This window comes from Agelaius phoeniceus, chromosome 10, assembly GCF_051311805.1.
Source record: "Agelaius phoeniceus isolate bAgePho1 chromosome 10, bAgePho1.hap1, whole genome shotgun sequence".
NCBI classification, from domain to species: Eukaryota; Metazoa; Chordata; class Aves; order Passeriformes; family Icteridae; genus Agelaius; species Agelaius phoeniceus.
In genome coordinates this window covers 16,828,648-16,844,577 of record NC_135274.1, presented here as the reverse complement: position 1 = coordinate 16,844,577, position 15,930 = coordinate 16,828,648, and the positions used below count along the sequence as shown (strand labels likewise).

Genomic DNA, 15,930 nt, shown 5'->3' with positions numbered 1-15,930 from the left:
AGCAATTTATACTGTAGTAAGGTAAAGCAGTTTTTTCTCCTTTTGAAGCAATTCTTAAGTCTTTCTGAAAAACATTTTGTACACTGAAGTTCTTATTTCATAATAAATGTGTGGAGTAACTTCCACACATTATAGAAACCTTGAAATATAATTAAATCACACAGCTTATTAATGGCTTCTGCTTAAGACTCTCTGTGATGTTACCCTGAGATAAACCATCCCCCAACCACATCTTTGGGACCAGTGCAACTGTCCCTACAAGAGAAACCATGTGATTGAGCATGGCTGAAACAGATTTCTAGTGTGCTACTGCAGAGCTGTTACATCTGATAGTACTTGATGCTTACCTGTAGTCTACTATTAATAACAAAGGGGAAAAAACTGCTGATAAAATCAGTGGATTAGTAAGATGCCAGAGCAGTGGAATGGAGAGGCATGAACTGAGGAACATCCCGAACTCAGTTGAACTAGAATAGTTTAACACACCCAGCTGTGAGGCTGTCTATTTGTGTAGGAACAAAACCAACTTCTGGCAAACCAGCTGTATCTGCAGGTAGAGGTTCATCCAGCTAAGCACCTTCTAAGGAAGGATCAGAGCTTTCTGTAGCCAGCTAAGGGAGCCTTAGCGAGTGGTGAGTCTGTGTCTCTTGATGTGTTCAGGCTAAGCCTGGGCACTGTGATGGAAGTCTTGATTTAGCCAAACCTGTACATCGCTAAAAATCCTAAGCGGATCCATTGCCAGGGATTCTGCACAGAAACAATGCTGGTATAGCACCAAGAACCTCACACACTGTGGATTTGGGGTAGAAGGAGTGGTGCCTTGTATGGTTTTCTTTTTGTCACGCTCCCAGAAGAGAGCAGAGAGCCCAAGCACGGTGGGAAGCATGCACAGAGCGTTCTGAGAAGATCCTTGTGTTCTGTACATGGCACCAGCTAACACATTCCTCCTGTCAGAGCACTGCCACAGCAGGTCCAGATGTCAGTAACTCCAGCTGATACCACTGAAGAACAATGATTTATGGCCACTGGAGATTTGTCTGCCTTTGTTCAGGGAGCACAAGGAAAGGACTTGGAGGTTGTGCTTGGGGTGGTCAGCTGTCTAGGTCAGAAGAGGTAAAAGTTGCTGTTTTCAAAAACTGGCCTTCTTTCCAGCTATCTTGTGGTTTGTCTTCTCTGTCAGAGAGTATGGGCTGCTTTGTTTTTTTTTCCAGGATGCTGAACAAACCCCAACTCAAGCTGCTGGCTTGAAGTGTCTTTAAGAAAAGGTGGTTTGAATTAACCACCCTAAAATATAGAACACCCTATCCCTGAGGACACTTTGCAGTGTGTGACTGTTATGTGTTTAGTCATTAAAAGGAGGGCTATACCCAAAGTGACTTAATTCTTACTTTAGGTCCTGAAAAGATCATCTCTACACCCATCTGTAGTCACAGGAATGCCAGGCAAACAGAGGAGTTTAAGGTGCATGGAAGCAGGAGAACTAAATGGCAGTAACAAGCCTTTGGTATACAGGTAGTATTTTCTTACCAGCAGATCTTAAAGTGCTTTCCAAAGACTGGTAAGAACAGGGATATGTGGGGTTAGATGAACCCTGGAGTGAATGCCTTATTTTCAGTCACACATTCCAGGTCTCAGCTCAAATATTTTTGTGTTGGGTTTCTTTCAGAAAATTGAAGAAAGGTCCTGGAGCCAGAAATACTGTACAAAGCACGCAGGATAATTAGGAACCTCCTGGAAACATGTGAAACTTTAATAAAACTTAAACTCCAGTTCCTTCCCACAGGTGGAGTCCAGCAGTAATGTAGGCAATACGCACAATTAAGCTATTTTTATGCTTCTTCATCTAAAAATGTAAGTGTTAAAACATATGTAGGTAAAGCAAATGGAAAGCTTAGACTTGCCTGCGTGCCATGCTCATTTGAACTCGCTGCATTAGCCTGGATTGCTGCTGAGCAGTGTGTGCTCCAGCAAAGGTTTTGCAAAGGGAAATGTCTTCACCTACAAACCTGGCTTCTTAAAAAGCCTTATGACTTTGCAGCTCGAGAAGATACTGACTTTCCCCGCCAACCACAAAGGGGAATAAATGACTGGAAGGGCTCAAGTAATTATACAAAGTGCCTGGATCAACTTTTCCATGGGGATCCTGTAGCTACTGGTCTGATGGCTTAATAATGTGCTTCTGAAATGGCTGCTTTCCCCTGCTGTTTCTCTCTGGGGCCAGATTTCCAGCAAGGCTCCTTAGCTGCCCTTGCAGAGCTGGCAGGACAATGCTCACTGGACTCATGCTGCCTGTGAAGAAGCCAACAGTAACTTTTCCATAGGAAAATCTGCAGGTAGGGCAGAGCTGGACTATGCTGCTCCAGCAGCAAACTTTGAGAAAGAGAATGACTCAGAAAGCCCTAGATAAATTCTTTGTTCCCCACTCTTCACTGCCACTCTAGTCCCTCTGTCCTTGTCCCTCATATCTTTGGAAGCTGGTGTGGCAGTGCCTGTGGGGAGTGACCACTTTGCACCACCAGAGCAGCAATAAAATGTCATCCTCCCATTAGGAGACCACCAGCACTTGTCCTTATGGCCTGCATTAGCTGGATCACTCAGATGCATGAGCCACCTGCTAATACCAGGCTGTCTTGTCTATTTTCACCTGGATCTGGTCTATAGTTAGAGCCTGATGAAGAGTGGCCTTTCCTTCTTTTGTTCCTCACAGGTCCATTAAATCAGAAGCTGTGTATAGAAAGATGTGGTCCAGTTTTACTTTGCATGAGCTGCTTGGCAAAACATGAGGGTCAGACTACTTTGGGTGTTCAGATGTTCTTGCTGGGGAAATGGCAACTTCTGGTCCTCATAAAGGAAAGTTGGAAGTTGTATTAGGATGGAAATGAGCAATTCAGCAGTTACGTTGGGAAACAACCATTGATGCAGGTGATCTCAGACCTTTTAAAGTACTGTGAGAAGCACTGGAGCATGGTCTTTTCCACTGTTATGGAAAGAAAATCCCCATAATGGAATGGAACAGTTACAGATCAGAATGATGCTGCAATAATGTTGTTTTTTCCTCTATATTCCATAACCACTGTGATTTCAGCCTAAGAGCCCATACACTGGGAGGATGCTATCGACTTGAGAATGGACATGTTATATAACATCTATTATACATTCAGTGTGTTTATAGAAATGCATATCTCTTATGTAACTGTGTCACTAGGAAAATGGTGAGGCTGGACAAGTTGGTTTCTCCTGCCATTGCCGCTCTGCTTCGCTTGTTAATTCTTAAGCACTGTCCCAAGACACTGCAGGTTGTACTGGTGATGTGTGCCCAAGTGAATCTCTTCTTTTCAGCAGCTCCATTCACTTTGGGTTTTGCTGGGTCTTTTCTCAACTGTTGTTTCTTTTTTTAAATGTAATATTTGGCAGAAAGCCTTTGGTGCTGGTTTCACAAATACAGGAGTAATCTGGTTAGTAAATACTGTGGACTGACAGTTGACTAGCACAGTGTTCAGTTGCTGTGCTTTTCAACTTGAAATAACATCCAGGGCAGCCTCCTCAAGTGATGTAAAAGACCTGGTAAAGAAATGCCAACTGTCAGCTTGATTTTTGGTCTGCTCTGCTCTGACATGAACCTTTCTGACAGCTCAGACCAGTGTCCTTCATATTCTAAATTAATCCAAAATTTCTCATGGTAATGAAAGGGAAAGAAATTACTTTAGAGTGCATGTTTCTTGCTCTGAACATCCTTGACTAACCCTGCAGACACCAGAGAATTACCACCTACTCAGACATGCCTGTCTGCTCTTGATGAAACTCTTGAGCTTATTTGCATGACAATGTGTTTGCCATACAAGATCTCTGTATCCAAGTCTCCATGTTGTCTGTACAAAACAGGAGAAAAATTTTTATATTTCAGGGAGCTCTAATTTTTCTAGATTGAGAGCAAAGGAACAGTGTCAAGAGGTTGAATCAGCTCAGCAGACAATTGTGTTGCAAGGACTCTTCTGCCCAACTTTCCACAGCAGTATCTTGAACAGTAGAGTAGCACAAAGCTTCTGGTTTACTTTTCACTTATTCAAGGAAGGATCTGATCTATTGCATGGGTTTCTCTTTGTAAGGTTAGAAGGAATAATGTGCCTTCCTTTCTTTCCCAACTGTACAGCAAGCTGAGTTCCAGCAGAAGCACCCTCAGAGGTGGGCTGGAGGGGCAGAGGGACTGATGTAAATCATCTTCTCTATCTCTGTCTTTGTGGATGAGATTATCTCCCAGTGGAGGAAGGAAGGTGATGGATGAGTTCCCAGGGTGGAACATCAGTCTCCAGCTTTTGCTTTTCTCACATCTCACTTGACCTCTTTGGGAAGTTCTCTTTTCTGTGCCATGCCTTGTCTGGGCTCTTCTTACATAGCCATCTCAATTTTCTGGTTTTGTATCCCTTCCTTCTTTGTCACTTTTATCTCAGCAGGTGGCTCAAACTTGCTTTCCCAGACAAGGAACCGAGTCAAACATCCAGGTCAACTGAATGAAAAGAACAGGGATGTCATTGCATCTAAAAATAATTTCAGTACCTGGTAGGTGACATATTTGACCCTGGACTTAGTCAGCAGCCTGGATTTATTTCCAATTAGAGTCTGACTCTAGATAGAAGAAGAAGTGTTGCTCCAGGAAATAATTCAATTCAAACCTCTGAAGAAATCCTGTCCCCCCAAAAGATGAAATTTCTAGTCTTGAGGTAGAGGGGAGAGAGTATAGTACAGTTCTCACTGTACTATTGGCTCACTGAACTTTGGGTTCTGTTATTCCTGACAGTGGCCAATGTTGATTGTCTGTGAGTTTCCAGTGTTCTTTCAGTCTTTAAAAATAGACATTTCACTCAGGAGGCTTTCTTCAAGAAATAAGAAACGCCCTCTTCTTCTCCCTTTGGAAAGACCTCAGAGCACCCACAAAGCTTTCAGCCCTCATATTTCAATCACAGATAAGTCTCCCACTGCCCTAAAGGCTCCAAGACATTCTCCTCACATCAAGGACATAAATGTATTTGGCAACTCTTTAGGAAACATATCATGGATTTGGGCAAATCATATTCTCACTGTCACTTTGGGTACCAGCAGCATCCAAGTGCTGTGAGAGTTTTGGGGGAGTTTTTTTCCAAGCTTTATACTGGATTACGTTATCTATTAAAAGCAGCTATTTTTATAGTGAACTGCTGCAATGACCTGTATTTCACAGCTTGCACGTATACACTGAAAAAAACCATTATCTTGCACTCAAAAGGTGTTTCAGTGAAAGCTCCATGAAATTCTGTGCAAAATCTCATTACCTTCTTGCTTGGGTTTTCATTTTGTTTCAGTTTGAGGAGGTTTTTATTTCTTGGTAGCTCCAGGTGCCAACTTTGGTGTTTACAATAGAGATGTGACTTCTGTCAGAGCATCACACACCTACTAATAGCTGACTAAAGCCACTCTATAGATAATGTGAAGAACAGAGGAGGAAAAGAATGGAATTATTCTCTGAGTCACTAGTGAACCAAGGACAGAAGACAAACACCCTTAGTTTCCAGTGCTCTGCCCCTGCCACTAGAAAAAATTAATTTCTCTTGTAACTTGTATGAGATCTTCAGGAGAAGCTTTGCATTCTCTTTGTTTGAGCAATTAAGGTAGAACAGGAGCTGTTAAACTGATATCCAGTTGGAATATTTAATTTATTTAGTAGCCATTAGAAGTGACTTAGAGATGCCCTTCTATGTGACTTGAAATAAGCAGAGGAAAATAGATTGTGTGCCTTTTCTTGTGGCTTAGAGAGATGAAGGGTTTTTATTCGCAAGGAGTGAAGGGGAAGGATCCTGTCTTTTTTTTTTCCTTACAAACTCTAGAACAACCCAGACTCTCGAGCAGTAGCCCTGTCTTTCTCTTTTTTTTTCTTTTTTTTTTTTGTTTTTTTTTTTTTTTTTTTTTTGGTTCTCCAGGAAATCTCTCTTGGAGAGCACAGGAAGCAGAAAAAGCCAGCTTTAAACCGGTTGTAGTTAAAAGGCTTGTAGTGTTCAATCTGTAACCAAAGCAAGCCCAGCTTTGCTGGATGCTAATTTACTGATGAGAGTTTCCAACTAAAATTTGTTTTCCATTTTAATCAACCATTTTCTTGATGGTTTTTATGTCACAAATTCTTGCATTGTTAAAACAGTCCTTCAGGAAACTCATGGCAGGCAAGAACTCATTTCAAATGTAAAAATACTGAGAAAGAGGAGAGTGAGGGGAACTATAAATAACCACTGAGATGTCAGAGTCTCAGTCATTTTTTCCTCTGCAAGTCAGCTTTAGCAGTTAAGGTCAAGATAACATTTCCATGTCAATGGTCAGTTACATCAAAATTCTAAAACAGGAAAATTGAATGGAATCTTCAATTTTTTTTCTTGTATTGTGCCCGGATTTGACCGATTTATAGCCTCTTTGGTCCGTCAGCTCTGAGTTCCAATGTTATTTTGGTTAAGCTTCTTGCCAGAGTGGCAAGCTTGGATTGGATCATTGGGTTTATTAAAGGCTATGAAATTAAATTCCTCACCAAAAGAAAAGAAAAAAAGCCCACTTCTTCCTGATAGTCACTTCTCTGTTTCCTTTGATGCGGTTCAGTTTGACTTGAATTTTAGCCTAACAATTTGCTACACAATTTTGTTTTGTTTTCACAAAGTTCTAATCAGCTTAAACTGCAAGCAGTTTGAAATGCCTCTCTAACAGCTTCCTTGGTATTGCTAATTAAGCTTGAAATCTCTGTGTTGTCCACAATTGTATCTAAACAAGGAGGAGAGTGTATCTGCTCAATGTTTGCCACATCTCCCAGCTGCATGTAATTCTGCTGCCTGTGCAGAAAGTAATCACAACAGGACAGAACCTTTATTTAGGCAAAACTCCCAGGGCAGCATGCAAGGTCAGGCACATCATGTTTTGAGGAACTTGCTGGTGAGAACACGTAAGGCAAGCAGAGCTACATCAACAGCACAAAGGCTGGGAGTGCTTGGGAATAAGGAACGGCTTTGCTTTGTCCCCCCCAGCACTTTGTTCCACCGAGCCCTGAGTTATGTATGGTCCGTAAGTGCTCTCACCTGATGTGTGGGTATTAAAAACAGATAAAAGCACAGGCTATCAAAACCTGCTGTGTATTCCCCCTGTCCCTCAGGAGCAAAGCTAGTAGAGTATCATAGTTTTTAAAGCTACCAAGGTTCACTTTGGTGGAAAAAAAGTCGTAACAAATCCTCAAATACATCTCTCTGCGTTGGGCAAAGCCATGGGCTGGTTGCTCCCTAGGTGGGGACCCCAGTGTGTGAAGCAATGCTTATCTGCTGAGGCATAGCTGCTGTTGTGTGACACAGCCCAGGGATTTCCGTGGTAGCTCTGTGCCAGTTTGCCTCAGCTGCAGCAGCCTTGAACAAACTGTTTACCTCTGACATTCTGAGAGGGATTTTGAGGGATTTCCTTCAAGTTAGAAATCTTCGAAAATCAGCATCTTGCGCCAGGCATTGTATTATGCAATGTCTCGGAGTGAAGGTCTGGTCGTACACTTAGGATCTCCTTGGATTGAAGGAATCAGAGATGGAAACTGTCTTATCAGATCATTCCTCCCTGCCAAGGCAGCCACGTCTCCTGTGCTCTGCTGGTGCTGCTGTGCTTTACAGATGTTTTTCTCTCCAGTGCTCCAAAAGCCTGTCCCAGCCTCCTGGTTGGATGTTTTCTGGGCCAGTTGCAGTCCCGGTGTGGAGTGACCGATTTCACGTGGTTCATACCTGGTGTGTGGTGGCAGTGCTAACAGCAAGAGTGAGCTCTGCTCACCAAAATGCACATTGTGCTGCTTCAATTCTTTCCTGGTGGCAATAGACAAGATGCAGGGAGGTTTGGAAATGCAGCTTCACAAGAAAATTACTGAAGGGACTGGAGCTGATTACTAAGATATTTAACAATGTTCTTTTACATAGCAATTGCTAAGGATGCTTTCAATTGTTTGGCTTATTGTAGTATTCCATGCAGCTGTAATTATTGTTGCTAAAAAAATTTCAAATGCATAGCCTTTTTTATTCTCCGTGCTATTTTAAAGTCAACTGTAAGTTAGAAGCATTTCCCCGGTATTAAACTACTTTACTTTTGCAAATGGCTGTAGCCACATTGGAGTATTCTGAATAACAGCTCAGGTGCTGTTCTCTGGTGGTGCACCACCCAAAGTTGATTTTTGAGATGTGTGCAAGTCATTACAGATAAAAGGAATTTAATGTTTTCTGTTAATAATATCTTGTTTCCATTAAGTAACCATTTAGGCACACAGAGTACTTCACAAGTATTTATCAAATCTAACAATATCCAGTTTCTCACTGGGATACGTAACTTCTACAGCCATTTTATTTACAGGCTGGGGATGCCTGTAAATGTGCCTGCCACGCACAGAGTGTGGAAATGCTTTGCCTATGGCAGCTACTTGGTTTAAAAGCCAGAAGTCCAGGCATTTTATCTTCCAGCCTACCAGTTCAGAGGACAATTCCCTCATTTCTTACATTCATAGGCTCTGCCGTTTTAAAGGGACAAAGATCTCTGTTGTCAGAGCAAGGAATGTACAGAAGATGAGTAGCTTTGAGTGCCAGAAATTAGTTAAGTAATTTCCAGCACGGGGCTTCTTGTGGATTTTTAGCTGGAAGGAGTCAATGAGGCTGTGGTCAGACATGGAGCATAATGCAGAGCAGATTTTTAACTCTGACATTCCTTCATCACTCTCAGCTGGATGGTGCTAGAGAGGGCTGCAGGCCTTATCTAAACTGGCACTGAGCATCAGAGTAGTCACCCAGTCCCTGCCTCTGCTGCTCCAAACATTAATTACATTCAGCATTAAGAATATAATTCCTTCTGCAGGTAGTATGGCCAGCTTGTGTGCCTGCCAGGCCCAGCAGCCTTCTCTAGGTTTCCTCTGCAGCCTCTGGTGTGCTCAGACACCAGCAAAGCCGTCCCTCAGCCTTCACTTGATAAGAAGAATAGAGCTTCTTCCTCCTCTCACTGTAGAGCATATTTTGACATCTGCTTATCATTTGAGAAGCATTTCTCAAGCACTGTTCCATTTTCATCATGGCCTTTCTGCTGTTGCACATTTGTGGACTCAGTTGCATGCCTTTGTTATCTGTGCTACTAGCACAAGCCATGAAATACGTCTAGCCTTTCTCTAATAGTTATAGGGCAAGGGGAAGGGACTCCTCCATCCTGTATGCTGAGAGGACTTTCTGCCAGATTCACCTCCAGCTGCTCTGAGTCCAAAACTACAAAGCTGAATTCAGTTTTCCTGACAAGAAAAGCAAATTCCAGCAGAGGAGAAGCATGCCAGCCGCGGTATTGCTACTGTGCTGGGAAAGCCACTAAAAACTGAGATGAATGGAAGAGTGATTTGAAAGGCACTGAATACAGTAACCTCAGGGCCTGAGTCTGCACTGTGCAAGGGGCAGCTGTAAGCACAGCTCAGCCCCATTCCCAGCATGCTGGTAATGTTGCAGGGTTGCCCGTGTAATTTATTCCCATTATCTTCCTTTCCATCTCCCAGCAAATCAAGCTGTACCATCTAAAGAACAGCCTGACTGCTCACCATTGTGTCTGAATTAGGCTGTCAGGGTCAGTCACATCTTTTGCCCCAGCACACTGATGCAGCTATGGCAGCATGGTCTGAAGGTCACTAGCCAAGGTGCTTCTGCAGTGCTGTACCCTGCTGAAAGTACCCTCAGAGCAGCAAGAAGGGGATTGTCACCCTCTGCTAATAATGTGTCCAGCTGGTCAGGTGAAGTGAGAAGGATTAACTCATGCCCAAGTTGTCTCCTCAGACATGCAGGAAGGAATTTCATGCTGGCTATTAGTGACTTAAATGTTATGTTTGCCAAGATTTAACCCATCTGTGGAGATAGCAGCTGGGGAGCCTTGGTTTTCCTTTTCTAGAAATAGTGCCAAAAAAGTGTTTGAAAGTGTTGAAATTACATCTTGACGCTTAACCCCTCCACCACTGTCTGCTTTATATTTAATTTATAATACAACTACATATTTTCAGACCCAAACCCTAAATGAAACCATTTGCAATTATTTTGAAGTGCAGTTTTTCAATTGACCTGATCTAATTTGAGGTTTATAAATTCACCAGGCTTCTTGAGATTAAAGTGTTCTGTCTTCACTTAAGTATGGAAACATTTTCAAGCCTCAAAAAATATCCCACAAAGGGGAAAATGTCTGCTGCTCTGCTCTCCTTGCTGTCTGAGGAAATGAAGGACGGAGTCACAAGATTTAAAGCAAGTCACTTACCACACTTTACTAAGTTACAGTTCAACTATAGCATTTGACCATGTGCCTGTTTTTAGCACAACAGTCACATTTCATTCGTGCAGCTCAAAACCATCTCCTCTGCTCAGTCACTTCGAAAAATGTGTTTCTTCTGCAGTGCTTACAGAAAGTGAGTTTGTGTCCCTGTGCATGAGTTGCCAATGTAATTTATTCCAGCAACTTCCCTCCCCTCTCCCAGCAAAATAAGCAATACCATGCTCATGTCCCTGTGCATGAGCTCTCCTCGGTCTGCTGTTCAGAGTGCAGGAGACATTATTTATGTTCATTAGAGCTTGGGATGAATTGCCAATGCAGAAGAAGCAATGACTAATCTGTGTGGCTTTTCTTCTGCACTCATTGCTGGGTCATTGTGGGAGAGTCCTTGTGCTGGCATGATGTTGTGAGTTACTGCTGTCCCCCAGGTTTGGTTAGGATGGGTTGTACTCTGCAGCATTAGGGCAGTGGGATGAGCTGCAGCCCATGGGCTGTCACTGCACCTCTGGTCCCTAAAGTCTCTGCCACCTTTCCATCTGGGATGTGAAGTTTTCAGGAGGAGACTCAAACACTCCCCAGCTCCAGCCTTCTGTGGCTCTTGCAACCCAGAAGTCTTTCCTAGCAGTCAGAATTTTTACTTTGTGTCCCATGTTTAAACCTAAAATCTGCAGAGCAACCCCCTTTGGCTTTCTGTGGTTTCTGAAGAGACCAGTATTGCTCTAGGGAGGTCAACTCCAAACACCACTTGCTAGGTGCTTGCTCCCAAGCAGCTTGTTCCCACTTTGACACTGATTGTGTTATACATGTTTAAGTCTCTTAATTTTAACTTGCAAGATGATTATGATGTCCTGGTCATTATAGTCCTTTCTTTGTGTTTTAGTGTATCTTTGCTTGAGGTTATTTTTCTTTTTGGTATTTAGGGTGCATTATTCTTCTCATGTGAGATTCTTTTTCTTTGCCATGGATGTTCTGCCCTCAAGGGACATGGACCCAGACTCAGCCTTAAACATTGTGCCAGCCTTCCCTTTGGAAATGGATGGCTCCTTCCCTATGCTTTTCAAACCCCCAAAAAATTGGTTGGATTTGGGAGACACAAGGGCACTCCCTGCCTCTTGGCCAAAAATATGGGAAAAGAATGGCAAACTTTACCCTCAGCCCACACTAGATTTGTGGGCTATATTCTTATGACATGAATGTGACCACAACCCCTAGGATTGATGTTCCCTAGCTGTTTCTCATCTTTCTTCTTTGTGCCTTGCCTTAGCTCTCAGTGTAGCTCATCAGATGCATTCAGCTCTACCTGTTGATTACAGAGCAGACTTGCAACAGCAGCCGGAGAGAAAAGAAGGAAAATAGACCTGTTAGGCATTTTTTCTTCATCTTATTTCGCTTTTTGGAGGTCTGAAAGCTCCAGGAGGAGCTAGGAGAGTTAGACAGTGAAAGAGAGCAAAATCAAGAAGCCAAACTTATAATCCTACAGGGATGCTGTTCCCATAATGTGCATAAATACCTTTGTGCAGGTTGTTAGCTGCTGGGGCAGCACTTAGGCATGTGGGATAACCTGATTAGAGAATCAAAGAAAACCTGGTAGCTTCACAGGCCAAATCCTGCCTTACAGCAACCTGATGTCAAATGGGTGTGAATCAAGGAAGCTTTCCCTTTGGCATCATCTGGTAACACCTTGAAGGGAAGGGTCTGAGCCAGCCAGGGTTCTAGCAAGGAGGGAGGCTTAAGCAAATACACTCCCAGACAGGAGTGAGCTGGAGTCTGAAACTAATGACTTTGTTTTTCCTTACTGGTACAGACTTGGAAGGATGAAAAGAATAAATTTCTCAGGTCTGATTTTCAGGTCGTATAGAAGGCTTAATCAGGAGTTGGTTAATTCATAATGCTTGTCTTACGTAGCTGTGAGAATGTCAAACTGTGACCGAGCTGAGATTTGGGAGAAGAAGATGTGTGTTTTCAGAAGGTATGATCCAGCAGGGTGATTGCCTGCTGTCCTGGTCACTGTAAAGTTTCCACCAAAATCAGTGTTAACATGGGGTGTCAGACAGGATGGTTGTACTGATCCCTTATGGGCTTAAACTCTGTGTGCCCGAAATGTGTGAGCAGGAGTTACATCTGGCCCGTGGTGTGAGCAGTTCCAGGCCATGCTGCTGGGTGCTGGACCCCTCTGCAGCTTGGATTGCTGCTGCAGGTGCCTGCTCTGGTCACTGTCCTGGGTGGGCTGCAGTAGCAGACCAGGGGAACTGCTGAACACATCAGTCCCCAGCATGGAAGTAAGCCACAGAATTCTTGGTCACGTTGTGGGGGATCAGTATTTATCAGAATTCAAAAATCGGGAAGGTTTATGGGAGAAGCATCCACTTGAGGCAAAGTATGGGGAAGCCAGGCTCTGACTCAGGAAGTGCCTAAACCAGTAATCAGTGGAGACTGGAAGCAAATCCCAAGGAATTTCTGCTTTGCTTATCCTGTTCTCATACTTTGGCCTCTGTTGTTGGCAACTGTTGGAAATGAGGCAAGCAGTGACTTGGTGAGGCAAATGCTCCATACCTGCTTGTGTTCAGAAAATTTCATGGCAAATGCTTCACGAATGGCACAATCTTCCATCAGTATCTGCAGGTATCCTGCCTTCCCTCCTTGGCAGAAAAACATAGAGAACCACATGGATGTGGACTGAGATGATGTGATCTGCTTATGCAAAGCAAAATGGTAAATCTGCCAGGTTATTTCTCCATGGAGAAAATTATTGACCTTGCTTTTTCTGGCATACCAGCCACTGTTATAATGATGATGATGGTGACAGCAACCAGACAGAAAGGCCAGCAGTCATTCTTTCCTGCCCATTATTACAAGGTATAAAGCAAAATCCAGCCTGTATTTGATGCTAGTCTGGCTGTGCTCTCCTTACAAATGCATGAGGCAGTTCTCATACGGGTTGAAATTCAGGATTTTTCATATCGACCTTTCCAAAAACAATCCTTCAGATCCTCTGATAGGAACCCGTGTATTTCTATGTTTGTACCTTACCCGTGACGTGCAGCCCAGAGATAATGTCTGAGAGCAAATATGAGAGTGTAGAACCTTCTGAGTTCCTGGGTGATTCATCTCCTCACAATACATTTCAGTTGCACATGTAAGGAGTGGATCTTGCCCCTGAGAATACTGGCTCAAAGAAGCAATAACAATGCTGTCAGTCAAAACACGACTTTCTCTGGGAATTTTGTTGCATGAGGAAGCAGAACTTTAGCCTTCCTGTGTTTGTCAACAATATCTACCTTTCAGCAGCTTTCTATATTTCTGTCCTGTTGGATTTTTTCCTTTATTTTCCCGCCCCCTTATTTCTGTCTATCTAAATAATAATCAGTAGTGTAATGATAGATTTTTCTACCTCACCCAAGATGCAAACACTGATTGATAACATTATTTGATAACTTCAGGTCCATCAAGCAAGAATAGTAGGTGAAGTTTGCTTTTCTAAAGTCCAGTGAAATTACCCGAATCAGATTTATTGTTTGCATCTATGTGGTTTGCACCATCCATTCATGGCATGTGTCTTTTAAAGTGCTTGTTTTGAAATGGTGAGTTACCCAGTTGGTGTCAGAAGGGCTGGTGTGGCTCACAGACAACCATCTGAAACAAAATTATCGTGGTGTTTCTATAATTAACTGCAAGGGTAAGTGAGGGTTGAAATGAGATGAATCATTCAATAGACCCCACTTGAAAAGTGGGAATTTTTTTGGCTCCAGCACTTTAGGAGCAGGCTAGTATGTAAAACCTGTGCAGCTAGGATCATGGCCTCAGAGCTGGCATTTCACAGTCATTATCTCAAACATTGTGGGCCAGAGATAAATGAAGCATTTAAGTCATCCTGAGCTCCTGTCCTTGTGGATGCTTTCCTTGCAACCACTGCTTTGTTCTCTGCCCAGACTTAGCAGTATTCTCTGTGGCGAGAGAGGAAGATCAAGATCTTTGTACAAGGCAGATAAAGATATTTTTATGGGATCTGCATTGGCAAATTAATTAGGAGGTCTCTGTGTAGCCCCAGGAGTTTGCACTTCAGTTTAGCACTGCCCTCTCTGGAACTTGTCTCTAATGAACTCTGCTGCATAAGCTCACTCTGACTGGGCAGTGCAGAGGCAAAAGCCCAGGAGTGTTGGCTGCACAACTCCTTCATGTGCTCCTGGCTACAGAAGCTGCTGTGTCTCAGATAACCCACCTGATGAGCCATCTCTGATCACTTGTCAGAGCTGCTGAGAGAAGGCTCTGGTTTGTGTTCTCACACTGTTCTAAAGGCTTGACCCAGGCCCTGTGCTCCCTGTGCATGTTATCATACTCTTTGATAACTGTTGACTGTACTGCACTTTATCTAGGAGAAATGAAAAGAAGGTACCTAAAGCTTCCAAGCAGACCAGCAGCAGCCATCAGCCCAGCTGACCTTTGTAATGTCCTGCTGAGATGGTGCTCACATGTGTTGTGTATGTTTTCTTTGCAGAATACACTGGAGCAGTGCAGTGTCTGTGCAAAGCCCATCATGGAAAGGATCCTGCGAGCCACTGGGAAGGCCTACCATCCCCACTGCTTCACCTGTGTGATGTGCCATCGCAGCCTGGATGGGATCCCCTTCACTGTGGATGCTGGTGGCAACATCCACTGCATTGAGGATTTCCATAAGTAAGGCCTAAGCTGCTGTCACTGCTTCACTTGTTGTATTTGTCTTTTGCTGCTAAAAACTCTCCTTTTTCAGACTGAGCTTTCAGGAATTTCTGAACCCTATGCCACTTCCTCCCAAGGCTCTTAAATAGTAGGGAGAGCATTGCTCCAAGCAGCCATGGCATACAAGGTTAATTGGTTAGGGGATGATTCTGCTTGATCTCTGTTTTGCTTAGAGCTGAATTGAGGGATAACCTCTGTGTCCCTCTCTTTTAAGTGCTCTGCCTTCCTCTTGCCTTTTCACTGTGCATGGGCATGTTTCTCTTCACTGCCTCTACCTGCACTTTCACATCACCACCTCCCTGCCTCTTCCACTGAGCAATTAAGAGAGGTCCTGTCCTCCTGCACTCTGCAGGTGTTTGCTTACCTGCTAGAGGGATCTCAGTGGCCACAGGCTGCTCACAGCTCCTTTTGTTTCTAGTTGCTAATTAGCTTTTTAAAGCTACTAAAAATACAGCCCTGGTAATAATTTATAGTGAAACTGCTATTTAAAGTAAGTTGAAAGGTATAGCTGCAAGTAATTTCTGTCACTGACATACTACCACCCCCATCATCACTAATCCAGGGAAAGACAGGTAGATATAATCAGAGCACAAATGTTTGCCCTGTATGGAAAAGACAGATACATTACACCCCTCAATTAAAAGATGAAATCAATACTGACAAAGGTGAGTTTATATCTCAACCATTTACCTCTTAATTTCTAAGCGGGTAGACTTAATTAGAGCCTCATGACATCAGTGTGTGGGTCTGAAAGCTCAAAGAAGCTGACTGACTTGACAGAAAGGGAAGCAGCCACAATTAACTGGCATGTTAGAATCCAACAGGAGGATGTTCCCTGTAGCTCAGCTAGGCTGGGTTAATTGGCAGCTGCTGCATTGCTTTGCCTTTCTGTGCTGCCAGTTGTGTGTAAGG

At 43.3% G+C, this 15,930-nt stretch overlaps 1 protein-coding gene across 2 annotated transcripts in view; it reads left to right on the top strand.

The window, feature by feature from the left end:
- LPP (LIM domain containing preferred translocation partner in lipoma) overlaps window positions 1–15,930 on the top strand; it is a 333,171-nt gene that overhangs the window by 298,539 nt on the left and 18,702 nt on the right. For both annotated transcript variants that reach the window (XM_077184001.1, XM_054639115.2), the window contains one exon: window positions 14,798–14,976. In XM_077184001.1, the coding sequence (XP_077040116.1) occupies window positions 14,798–14,976 (179 nt within the window). The remainder of the gene's footprint in view (window positions 1–14,797; window positions 14,977–15,930) is intronic.